The 14,058-nt window shown below is 35.9% G+C and overlaps 1 protein-coding gene across 1 annotated transcript in view; it reads left to right on the forward strand.

Moving 5' to 3' along the window:
• The window catches only part of PREP (prolyl endopeptidase), a 57,245-nt gene extending 43,712 nt beyond the window's left edge, over positions 1–13,533 (forward strand). Inside the window, exons 11-15 of the mRNA XM_053458888.1 lie at positions 7,978–8,114; positions 8,729–8,823; positions 10,842–10,973; positions 11,214–11,370; positions 12,996–13,533. Coding sequence (XP_053314863.1) covers positions 7,978–8,114; positions 8,729–8,823; positions 10,842–10,973; positions 11,214–11,370; positions 12,996–13,290 — 816 coding nt within the window. The 3' untranslated portion in view covers positions 13,291–13,533. The remainder of the gene's footprint in view (positions 1–7,977; positions 8,115–8,728; positions 8,824–10,841; positions 10,974–11,213; positions 11,371–12,995) is intronic.
• Positions 13,534–14,058: the final 525 nt, after the last annotated feature.

Below are 14,058 nucleotides of genomic sequence, written 5' to 3' on the forward strand. Positions count from 1 at the left end.
ATAAAAACAAGAAATGCATTTTTCTCAGTTTTTTTTTTTATTCTGCCGTTTGTTTTTAACATCCTGTTTGTTTGTTTATTAAATTATTTTAAATGAAAAATTTACATTTATTTTTTTATCCGATTCATCGAAAAAATAATCTGCCAACTAATCGATTATGAAAATAATTGTTAGTTGCAGCCCTAGATGTTAGCTGCTTGAGAAAAAAAACCCTGTTTATCGAGGAATTTTTTGTTTGTGATTGGGGCAAGCACAATTTATGATCAGCTATTATGATATCATTATAGACTTTGATATTTATGTAATAATACTAGCTACAAATGGCCATAAAAAGTCTGCCAACTTTCATGGGTAGCCTCTTAGTGCTAGGTTTGTTTTACCAAGGCATTTACAGAAGTGATTTCAAGAATATAAAGGTGCTATCTCGTTCCTGAGGTTACACAAGTCGCCTTCTGAAGTAAGTTGCGCGTGACACCATGACAGATGAGCTGAGATCTGATGCACTGTGACGGAAAATTTCTAACCAGGTCACTTGAACAAGTCATCGTGGAATGAGTATGAGAAGAGACATGTATGTCCTTCATCTGCTACCTGGCTAGTCTGTCCCAGAAGCAAACCAGGTCATCGTCTGGTGTGACCTTGCTGAGAATCACCACTCAGCGCTGAATAAAGTGACTCCTGCAGATTAGGTCAGCACATTATGCATATAATTTTTTTTTTTATTAAATCCCCTGTCTTCTGCTGCCTGCATGTTTTCAGTATGTTCTCAGTCAGTGGCTTTGTACCTATTATCATTTTTTATGTCTCTGTCTTCACAAATGTTGGTGGGGAAGATCATGGTAAATTCTTGCCTGGGCATATCTTTTCTTTAGGAAAATTTTGTTGTGCTGGCATGACTTTTGACTGCTTAAGGATAAGGATGTTTTAGAATTAACAATGGAAGCATTTTCAGTATTTTTTACACACAATTTCCCTTTCTTTCATTTAGTTTACAAAACAAATGATATATATATATATATATATATATATATATATATATATATATATATATATATATATATATATATATATATATATATATATATATATATATATATATATCGGTAATTTAAGTAAAGTAGGGGTCTTTCTTTACAGTTTTTCTTATAATTGTATAGATATATAGTGTAAATGAATAAACTCATAATACAGTATTATATATATCTATATATAAATCAATCAGCCCTGCTTGAAATGCCCCAGTGACCCAGTGCATTCAGCAGCAACAAAATATTTTATTTACATCATTTTGTGATGTGAATAAATTTTTTATTTTAATATTGATACAAGGCCTATGAGTGCTTTGAATTGTTGGTGGATATATATATAAGCACCCACCCTGATTTTAGAAATACCACATATACCTAGAATTGTAACCTATTTTGGTAATGACATGACAAATATAAAAATAGGCGCATCACGGTTTCAAAAGTATATGTCACCCCTAGCAGTATATTTAGCACTCTGACTCCCCCAATGCATAGCCCTTTTGAGCTCTGGGAGTCGTCACATATTTGTAAAACGTGGTGTAACATCTAAATGTGTCAGCCGTCCTCTTGGATTAACAAAATCTTACAATACTAAACACTATATAATATTTCAATATTTTGCTACCAAAAGTATATGTTTTATTTTTTAAAACATTTCTTTCATTGCAATGATACATTTGTCTATGTTTGCATCTTGTAATTAGGACGTAATCAGTACAGTATGCATCTTCCACAACGTCTTCCTCATCCATATTAGTATATATACCTGTTTAATGTTTTAAGTCACGTGCATGTATTTACTAAATGATACAAATTCTGTAATCATTTTAATCCTTTCCCTATTAGACAGAGGTGGAGAATCTGTAGACCTTGTAAAAATTAATTTAAAAAAAAAATGTACAGTCCATCAGCAAACTTACAAATGGCATCTGGATATTGAGACGAAACTCTGTAGCAGTCATTACAAAGAACTATTCTTTTTTTTCTATCGGCACCGCCAGTCACAGCATCCTCCATTCAATGTGCTTCTGGACCAAGACAGAATTGCAATGCCTGGAATCTTAATTTGTGTTTTTCTTTGATTTAATTTCTAGGAAAGCAAAATGCATTTCTGGAAAGGTTCCCAAAGGTGTTGCATCAATTGTGATCACTAGGGAATAAAAGGACTTATGTATGTAAATAAATAGGCTACACATGGTGCTTGTACATAAAGCTGATGTAATCAGTGAGCCAGAGCAGTATAAATAAAGCCTACGCGCTCCCGCAGTTTATTCTGGTTTCCTTGTGTCTTTTCATTAATCAGAGTTTACCATGGTGCAACGTTCACCAATCTGCTGCACAGGTCTTCAGGGATTTCTTCATTGTAGCTGATGTGTGTTTAAAGTCTATTGGCTTTTTATTTATTTCATGAACTTTAGGTAGCAAATGGTTATTTTCTTGCAATCCGCTATTTGGATTTAATTATTTAGGAAAAAAACACTTTCCCGGAGGAAAACATTGTTCAAAACGTTTCCTGTATCACCAAGTTGTTTGCAACCGGCTGGCTGTCTTGGTCTAGTAATGCATAAGGTGGCCAAATCAGCATTTTCCAATTACTTTCCCGTCGCAAAGTTCGTTCATATTATTTAATTATCCTAACGAAGGCTGCGTGAACCAATGAACAATAATTAGAAAATCAGAGACAAGGCATCTTGTGATTTTACCCAAGAATAACAATGGGATTATATATTTGATCACATTGTATTCCATAATCAGATTAACCCCTTTCAGTAACAACCATGTATGAGTGTTTTAAGGACCACTCTCTGTGATTGATGATCAGCAGCAGACATCTTCCGCTTCCTGGCAGAAGTCTTGCATATTCAGCTGTACCCATGAGACTTACGTGAAGGAGGAACACCTTGTATTATAGTAACCAATGCTGAAGTGACAGCATGCATGTTAAGAGAGAGAGAGAGAATCCTGAACACACCAGTAGAGGTTTGTTAAAATATGCTATAGGGATTGTGAAAAATGTAAATTTAAATCATTGGGTAGCCCAATTTCTAGTATAAAGAAATTACATGCTTAAATAATCAGCTCTGGCTTTAGTCTCATTCTGGATTTCCATATTACACAAGGACATATCAAGTACGGGCTTTCCTTGTTGTAAAGCACGTGATCTTCAAGAAGAGTATAGCAGATGTTTTTAGACTCTCGGGAGGTTTTCTCTCAATATAATTAGCTCAGTGTAACTTGCTTGGGCTTCTCCACACCTAAGGCACTAATATGGTGTGAAAGGGGTTTCTATAACATTTTGCTGCTGAGGTTATAAACTACAACATCTAATTGGAATGTGAATGTTAAACGAACTGTGGTATTAACATATTTAAGCAAAGGCTTCTTTTCTGGCCTTCATACTTTTTTTTTTTGTTGCTGATACATACTTTCATAAATTATAGTATTCTATACATTTATTTGACATGTGTATGTTAACTGTAAATCATTACATATCACGTATCCTCCGGTGTCACTAAAGTAGCTGTACAGGAAGTAACATGGTTCTGTATCAGAGTTAACCACTGTGCTTTTTATTTTTTGGCACTTGCGATTTCTTATTTAAGATAATCATGGATTATTACGAACATCGCTAAATAAACATTTGCTTCTATGTACCTTAAAGTGAACACTTGCATTTATTTACCCCTTCACAACAGTCTGTACATGTGCAGGCTCACAATGCATTGTCCTCAGTGGGTTTAAGGACAACCCGCTGTCCTCAAGGGGTTAATGTTTGTAGCATTTAAAAAAAAAAAAAACTACCGTATTTGCTCGATTATAAGACAAGGTTTTTCCAGAGCAAATGCTCTGAAAAATACCCCTCGTCTTATAATCAGGGTCGTCTTATAATCAGGGTCGTCTTATAATCAGACCTCAAATAGGTCTGATTATGAGACTAAGATCCAGATCCCCCGCAGCGATGCAGGGGACCTGGTTCCTCCTGTGTTAACCCCCCCCCCCCAACTTACCGGTGCTTCTGAGTCCCCGGTGCTTAGTCCGGGCTGCGTGTAGAGCTCTACGCGATATAATCGCGTAGAGCTCTACACGATACAATCACGTAGAGCTCTACACGCTGCCCGGACTAAGCACCGGGGACTCAGAAGCACCGGTAAATTGGAGGGGGGCATAACACAGGAGGAGACCTGCATCCTCCTGTGTTATGCCCCCCCTCCAACCTACCGGTGCTTCTGAGTCCCCGGTGCTTAGTCCGGGCAGCGTGTAGAGCTGTACGCGATTCGCGTGGAGCTCTACATGCTGCCCGTACTAAGCACCGGGGGCTCAGATGCAGGGGACCTGGATCCTCCTGTGGTATGCGCAGAAGACCCAGTAAGTTTGGAGGAGGGAGGGGGAGTGTTAAATGGGGGGTGTAAGGCATTTCTGGAGGCAGAGTGCTCTGTGAAATGCCTTTTAACCCCTTTAATGCCACTCTGCCTCCTGAAATGCCTTTTACCTCTCTATATGGCACTCTGCCCCATAATATGCCTTTTAACCCCCTAAATGCCAGAGTGGCATATAGGGGTACAAGGCATTTCTGGAGGCAGAGTGGCACATAGGGGGTCAAAAGGCATATCATGGGGCACATTGGCATATAGAGGGTTAAAAGGCGTATCATGGGGCACAGTGGCATACAGAGGGTTAAAAGGCATATCATGGGGCACAGTGGCATGTATGGGGTATAAGGCATTTCTGGGGCAGAGTGGCAAGCCTGGGGGCAGATGTGCATAACTGGGGGGGCAGGTAAAAAAAAAAAAGGACATAAAAACAAAATATTTTTCTCAATCATAGCTTTTATTAACAAACAATTGTTCACATAGTTTACATGAACTAACATTTACTGGTAAAACTTTTTTCCTACAGGGTCGTCTTATATTCAGGCTTTTTCTTTTTTTTCATAAGTTAATATTCAGATTTTGGAGGGTCGTCTTATAATCGAGCAAATAGGGTACTAATGTATTTTTCACACAACTGTTCCCTTTATGAAAAAAGCTGATAACTTAGGCACATTAGCCTGTATAGCAGCCTATAAAAATCTGTTAGACCACCTGATAACATGATGCTCAGTCTTCCTAAGGCTAGGTGACATGTTACATGATTTTACTAATCCAAGGTATAATAGAACATAAGCACAGAATGCATAACACAACTATAGTATTTATGTAGAGTTTTCATACAAGCCCTCTACATAAGACATGGAAGGTACCATAGTGAACATTATGTTATTTAAAATAAATTAAGTATAAAAAGTATCATCGTGTTCACCTTTACTTATACCTTTAGAAATGTATTGCACTTTTCTATGACATTCACTATTAACATACATGTTGAGTCATCTATATTTTTTGTAATCTTTGCTTGGAATGACAATAACACACATGCAAAAACAGGGAATATGGCTAAAATACATATTGGTCACCTCTGTGGCAATATATATGGGGGGTGCCCTTGAACATTAAGGTATTTGTCGGTGCTGCCCCAAAAACCAAATTTACTCAGCCCATACACCTTGCAGAAGGAGGCTTTTTCTTCATGGTTCAGCAGGGTTAAGCACATAATCTGTACTTCTCTCACATCTTCTGGACTGTATAGAAGTAAGTAAACCCTTGACACAAGATGCCTGCAACAATATCGGATTAAATGGTCTGCATTATTAATGAGCTACTTGGGGTTTTACCTTTTTACTTTCTGTCTCTTACTACAATTCTCCTTTTCTGTGGGATACATTCCTCCACCCTTGCTCTCTTTTTTTCCACCTATTAGATCAATTTATACATCAAGTTTAGAGCTCTAGAAATAACTATATTGATGCTTTTGCTAGCATTACTGAACTCAGAATCACACTCAGACATTCCCTGATCACTGTCACACTCGGTCTAATTTTAGTAATTGTATATATCACTAGAGAGTCCCTTCTCTGTAGGACTTGACCTGTCCCTACCCACATTTATCTCGGTTATAAGGACATTTCCTATTATTGCCTATTAAGATTTTAACAAAATGATTTCCAGGATAGAGAATTTGAGACAAGATTGAATTTGCGTTATCGGTTTTGAAGTCTTCCTGAAAGCCTCCTATCTTGTTTCAGAACTGTAATTGCTCTTTTGCTACCGGACAAGATAATCACTGCAGCTCAGAAACCACACTTGATCACAAGAAACCTTATATTTTGCGTGTTAGATATCAGAGGTTTACACAGTGTCAGAAACAATCTATTTATTTTAAAGTAGTATATTCACTTCACAAATCACAGCACTATTCTCCATCTTTTCTTAAAATTGTGTAAAAAATGTATATTTTACCTCTAAATTCCCAACTCTTTTACATAAATGACTACCAATGTTTAACAAATTCACATAAAAAGCCTCCTAGCCATACCTTTAGCCGCATGCCCTGAAACAAGTTTTGATCTGTTGAAATGGTGGTAGGTGCGCATAGCCAACCTCCACGCACAAGTCTCAATAACTGGGCCCGTCTAGTGATTACGTCAAGCTCTGCAAGCTTTATGTATGAGAGCAGTATTATGTGCCTATACAGGACCTAGCACACTAGATCTAGTTCTACAGTTCATGGCAACTTCAGTTGACAGTCGGAATTCAACTTCTGTAATCTCTTGGAAGGTGAAAATGGCACCCAACTTATTCTTGCATGCGTCTACGATTGTGTTGTTAATAATGTATGTTTGTGTATGCATGTAAGTGGGTATGTGCTTATGTGTATTTTTGGTGTTTTGTTTTCGTCTTCTTAATGGGAGGTGAAAACAACACTGTACTACACCAGAGGAAGGCACCAACATGCAGCATTGGCACTTTGAGGTCTGCAACCTGGTTTCATGCAGAAAGTTGGGCACTCAAGCCCAAAAAATTTTCCATCATTGTCCTACAGTGAGTCCCAACAATCCTAATGTACAAACTGCACTACATATTGTGTGTAATAAAACACAATTAAGATGGTTGCTTCTTTTAGAAATATATTGGGATATTTTGCATTTCAATTCAGCATCGGTGGTTGGGCATCAGTAGCACGTCTCTGCTATACAAGTGAGCAGTTCATAATATCCTTGTTACACCAAACTAATTCACCCTCAGTCAACTGATTTTAAATCAAGCTCTGTGCAGTGACCAGCATCCACCAGTGAGCCATACAATTCAGTTCTGGACACGGAAACTTTGCGTTAACAAAAGCAAAGAAATAAAGTGTGCAATTTGTAAAACAATTACCCGGCTCAGCTTTTTAAGGGAAAAAAGTATTCCATTCAAGTACAAATGGTACTATCTACAAAAGAAAAAGAATATATTGCTTTCTCCATAAAAAATTGTAATTGAAAACAGCCACCTCTGTTATTATGGATATGTTTCAGTTACAATTCTGATGGAATGCTGTGCACTTGAGATAGGAAGGGTTATTGTAGTCCTTGTTCCAGTGGGTTATATTGGTATTCAACACCAAGCCAGGCATCCTTTTCTTAATTAAATAACTTGCCCATCTTGGCCTGGCTGTATAATCAAAGCAAACACATTTCAAGAGTGAAAAAAACAGTTGCTTTCATCTGTCACCCACTGAAGATCAGAGCCAGCCAAGTGATGTGTATAATCACATTTAAGCCACAAGTGATGTTTTTAACCTACTTGTGTTCTAAACAAAAATAAAAACTGATCTATGGTTCTTTTTAATGCACGTTTCACATTCTCTGTCGTTAAATTAATATTTTTTATCTATTTTTTCATTTCTTCTTTGCTTGATATGGTGAAATATTGATGATATTTGCAGGGCATGCTTTGTTTTGTGTCCTTATTGGTCATTATTATTCTAGCAGCAACCCGGGAATCTGAATTATTATACTTTTATTGCTTTTTGTTAGGTTGTGCTTTCCTCTATTTTTCTTACGTAATGAAAACTAACTTTTATGTTTTAGGTTTTTTACCCCAGCAAAGATGGCACCGAAATACCAATGTTTATTGTACACAAAAAAGACATTAAGCTGGATGGTTCTCACCCAGCTTTTCTATATGGTTATGGAGGATTTAACATATCAATCACCCCAAGCTACAGGTAAGGTATAGTTCATTGCTTTTGCTGTTGTGTTTTTATACAAAAAATGTCTGAAACGGTGCTGTCCAGATTTTTTGTGTAGCGGACCAAAGCATGATACAGCACAGTAGAATATATAAAATATATATTATACTTTAAACATAGTCAATCATTACACATTGTTTGCAGCTGGAGAGCAGTAGTTTAGATAATTTTTTAGACTGTTCCACTATGATGACCATAGCGAGGAACGAAGAGGTTTTTAATGCCTGACATGGTAATGGGTGAATCTTTTCCTAGATGCAGATAGCAGACTCATTGTAAGGTTGCCACAGTACAGGAATTCAAGAACCTTATTTAGTTTATTAAGGGTAAGGGCACTCTGTTGGCCTTTGTGCATCAGATTTGGGCCTTCAGTACATACTGCCGCATGCTAAAGAGCACATCTTTAAATTGCTAATGCTCATTTTAATCTCTGACCAACCCTACCTACACAGTGCATAACAGCCAGAGGATAGTTAAGTGCATATTTAATTACAAAAATCAGTGATATTTGGTAAGATATTGTTTACATGATGGTTATGTGATTGACAGCAAATTTATACTTGGGGTAACTATTTGTAATTGTCTTGCAGTGTGTCCAGGCTTATTTTTATGAGGAATCTTGGTGGGATTCTTGCTATTGCAAACATCAGAGGTGGTGGAGAATATGGAGAAAATTGGCACAAAGGTAAACCAAAAGCTTAATGGCATTTCATTGATGAAAATCAAACTGTAGAATTAACATTCTCGTTTTATTTATTCATTGGTTTGAAATGTCAATTGTTGAAGCAAATTAAGCACATTTATATTTTCAGTTTGTAAACTTTTAAGTGTTTCACAAATGCTTACTTTTCCTACCATATTGTGCTAAAAGCTTGTTTTCCCACCCCCATTTAACAAAACAATTACAGTAAAATGTATTTGTTCTTTAGAAGCCAAGCAAAAGTGGTATAACCCATAAAAAAAAGCTGTAATATTAATTTCTTTAACTGTGATTATAGGTAATAGTATAAAAATATACAGACATCTATATCATACCTAAAATATATTTCTTTCACAAATGCCGATATAAATAATGTAGACCATGGGAAAGCATTACTGTATGTTCAAAGTGCTGTCACAATTATATCTGCATGGAACATTCATAAGAGTACACAGTTTTATGGTTATATTCACTACGACCTGCTTAATCTTTTCCAGAGTGATAACACAGATCATGATGTTGTCCATTAGTGTTTGCAATGTAATATTTGAACACTTAGATTTTATAACATAAATAAGATAATGTATTGATTGACTGAACTCTTTCAACACACATATCTTTCTTTACACACTGAACTGGTGTATTGTTATCAATTTATATTTTGAAATAATATAGAGAATCTTTGTTGGAGGCATGCAGCAGAGGTGTTTTACTTCATGGAGGAACTGATGTTATAATTCACAAGGCCAATCCAATTCCTACTTCTGATAAACATTATCAATTTCCAGTGGTAGAACTAACATACATCTTTACAGAATTAACTTGAGTTCAGCTATGAGTTTTAAAAACTTTGGGCTCACTTTTAATGTACTTTTTTTAATATCATTGACGGTCCAAACATGTAAACAATGAAATATCTAAATGTAGCACGGTACTAATTGTCCTGTTCCATCTTCCCGTTTTGTTAAAATAATCTACCTGTTCTGCATTTTAAGTAAAGCATTTTTTAAACTTTTTCACATCATGGATCCAAAAATATCCTGATTTCCATTCAGGTGGGTACACCAAATAATTGCCTGTCTGCATTTAGCATTACAGTTTTGTTCCATTTAATGTCTGGTTTCTTGATTGCACATCTGTTGTGCTGACTCTCTGATCAGTTAACCTGATTGTTTATAAATCTATTTTTATGGTATTGTTTCAGTGAAAATGAAGAATGTGGATTATTACTTTAATCATAATTTGCAGACAGGCAATAATAGACATTTTTATGTTTGGTTAATCAGCTCTGGAGTAATAAAATAGATCTCGATATGCGTGAAATGATTTAGTATGTCCTTCATACGGGTTGGCAGGTGTTGCTCTGAGCATATGTTATTTTAGGAAAACAATTACAGATTTTCCCGAATTTGTCCTCTGGAAGAACGTGAGCTGTATTTTCTTTTTAATCCAAAGAGATTTGACAAATGTGGCCTTGTGTGTAACCTAGAATTATTTTACAAGGTACAGTTTTCTGCAATGTGATATGTTGTTAAAAGCTAGTCGTGTATCTCAAGAACATTTGACCAGCTGTGCAACACATTAGCAAAAGAGTATATAGTATAATTGTATATGATAACATTTTGTAGGTGAGCAGACGGCAAGCAAGGGTGTATGAGCTGATACATAAATACACATAAATGCATATATTGCCTTCTCACTCATTTAGACCAATCTCACATCAGAATTAGAGAAAAATGTTTCTCCTCAGCTCATAACACGTTTGATACACAGCCTCCATGTTGCTTGACCACTTGGCGCTTTAACTGCTAAACGCACTTTAACGACAGATTTAAATCTTTGTCAGACTTGGTCCAAATATTATTTTCTCTGGACCCAAATTCTGTTTGATTTTTAAGCACACTCGCGTCACCTACGATATAAAAAATATATATAAAGCTACCCAATTCTATGTATGGATAACCACAGTTATTTTTTTTCTTATTTTGTTTTTGTTTAAAAAGCTGGAATCCTAGCTAACAAGCAGAACTGTTTCGATGATTTCCAATGTGCAGCTGAATACTTGATCAAAGAAAAATATACCTCTGCACGGAAGATCACTATCAATGGTGGTTCTAATGGTGGCCTTTTAGTTGGTATGTTTCTTTAAGTCTACAGTTTGATTATAAACTAGCCCAACTAATTTTAAATTATTTTAGCAACAATATGTATAATATTGCATCAGTAAAAATTACTTTTTCCCATTGTCACAAGACTTAATTCTTTAGGGAGCAGACCTATATTTTATGTAAGAAAGTGTCATTTGCTGCATCAGTTGCTGACCTGTGCATGTTTGCTAATTTGTATTTACATGTGAAAATCCTTATGTTTTAAAGCTTCCTGTGCCAACCAGCGTCCTGACTTGTTTGGATGTGCCATTGCTCAGGTTGGTGTGATGGACATGCTAAAGTTCCACAAGTTCACCATTGGCCATGCATGGACCACTGATTATGGATGCTCAGACAACAAAGAGCACTTTGAATGGCTAAGAAAGTAAGTTATCATCGTACATCAGCACCAACTATTAGTCCTTATTTTTACACCGTTGCTCTCTTTGACTCTTTGAGGCTACTACTAATACTTTTAATAGTATGGCTGGTCTATCCCTAGCAATGGCATTTTTACCTATTGTGTAAATACACCCTAAATCCCTGTAGATTGTAAGCTCGTTTACCCTCCTCACCTGTTGTCTGTAAGTCAAATTGTTATGTTACATACTACTTGTTGTGTCCTGTCCACCCGTTGTACACCGCTATGGAATTTGATGGTGCTGTATAAAACAATAACTAATAATAATACTATACCAGCTTTAAAAACTAGAATGACAAAGGCACATGGATCCACCTCTTCTAATAGCAGCTTGCAGTATACACAGTGAATGCTAAAAAAAAAAAAAAAAAAAAAAAAAAAAAAATATATAAACACAGTTTTTAGCACTAATATCACCTTTCAAAAATGTTTTTAGTGTAACGTTTGTTCACAATACAGTGTTTTTGTTAGCTTTCTGGTATCTTAGGCCAATATTCAAGACAAACAAAGTCCTTGTTCTATTGTCTTTAGTAAACAATGCATATAAGATAAGCAGGCATTCTTTACATTACTTGCAACATACTGTGTGTTTTTTGAGTTAGGAATGACCTTAAAATGTCACATGACTACCACCAATGGCCACATCCAGGTCTACAGGCAAAGGGCTAGCAAGAGAACAAAGTGCATATAGAAAATAATTTAAAATAGTATATTATATTTGCATATTTCATAAAAATAAAAGCCAATTAGTTTGTTGCTGTACTGGATCAGTCCAAGTTGTGATACCATATACTCTGAGCGCTGCATCCTATAGGCTGTATGAAAACAAACTGCATGATACAGGATTATGTTATCAAATGCCCTGGCAAAGACAAGGAACTTAGAATTCCGTACTGTAAGCACTTATTGATTTCAAGTTTCATTGAAGTGGTGTAAAATGTCATCTATACAGCACAAAAACAAACTGTTAAGGAGAAAACTGATCTGAAACCTCTGATCACCTTAAAATGTTAATGGGTTCTGTCTACCTTTTTCATCTTTGTACATTAATATAGCTACCTCAGTAATATGAAAAGCAGATAGAATAAGGCACTGTATTTGTATAATAGTATTTGATGGTTTAACAACATTATCAGAAAACACATTTGTTTTTCTTTCTGATTACCATTAACAGCAGAAATCAGTTCATTGCACTGCATTTGTAGACCTGAACTATCAATATGTACCTAATGTCTACTGCACTGCAGGTACCAATATTGTGGGACATTGGGCAAGCCATAATAGCTGTAAAGCTGCACAAATAACTAAAGCTTATACTGTCTAAATGTGGTAAATCCTTGTGTCAGATGTGAATGCCTTCTTTGTCCCCTTTACTCACATAGGAAATATTTATCATGATTTTTCTGTTGTGTGTCTTTCATTTTCTCATTGTATATAAAAAAGTATAGTTTCCCAACCTTATGTTGATCTGGTGGTTCTTGCCAATGGCATGTTAAAGTTTTACAGTCTACTTTATGAAAATAGGTTTAGTCCCTTGCTTGTTTTCTGTGTTTCGTCTGGCTTGTCCAACTCATCTGTTTATATTTCAGATACTCTCCACTTCATAACATCAAGGTACCAGAGGAAAATGGAAAGCAGTATCCAGCCATGTTGCTTCTCACGGCAGACCACGATGACAGGGTGGTACCGCTGCACTCTCTGAAGTTTATAGCGACTCTACAACACGTGGTGGGCCGGAGTTCCAACCAGACAAATCCGCTTCTTATTTATGTGGACACCAAGGCCGGCCATGGTGCAGGCAAACCCACTGCCAAAGTGATTGAAGAAGTGTCTGATATGTTTGCGTTCATTGCGCAATGTCTAGGTCTTAAATGGATTGAATAAAAAAGTTGAACACTTGGGGTTTAGCTTTAAAACCAAGGGCTTTTCTGTTAATTTTGAAGAATTTGATGTATTCGTATTTAATAATCAGAGTTGGAATTCATTACTCTTCTTGCAAAATGCTGTCATAGTTAACTACTCTTCAGACATATCAGGTATGGACAAGTTGGGGATATATCTGTGTTTTTTCTGATTTCCACAGTCTATCTTTGTTCTAATTAAATGTATCCTATACACCCATACAAATGCGTATGAAGTGATATCTCCCTATTTATGGTTCAAATATCAAATAGCGTCTCATTTATAAAATGTTCTTATTTCATATGTCGTAAATAAGCTTTTCAGTGTTTCAGAACTAATAAATAGGTAAGAAGGATACCTCTATCGAACTGAATTGCCAGCCTTCAAAAGAGGCCTCTCTTGCGGAGTGTGTGTGTGTATACACATCTGTTTCTTGTGTATGTCTTCCAATGTGTTATAATTAGATGAGATTACATACAGTATATACACATACATTATGATTACATAAATATGTGCCACATTTTAAAGCTTGATTTTGTAATTCACGTAATTTAATTTTTGGCATCTTGTCAGGAGCTTTATAAATTGTCGCAATCACATAGTAATGATGCTTTGGGATTACAGAATTTTTTTTTTTTTTTTTTTACATAATCCCAAAGATTAAAATTTTGCTGATCTGACATAATGCACAATTCATTAGTTAAGGAGACCTTGAATAAATATTAAAGATTTAACCATACATTTATACAG

Source organism: Spea bombifrons, chromosome 3 (assembly GCF_027358695.1).
Source record: "Spea bombifrons isolate aSpeBom1 chromosome 3, aSpeBom1.2.pri, whole genome shotgun sequence".
Taxonomy (NCBI): Eukaryota; Metazoa; Chordata; class Amphibia; order Anura; family Pelobatidae; genus Spea; species Spea bombifrons.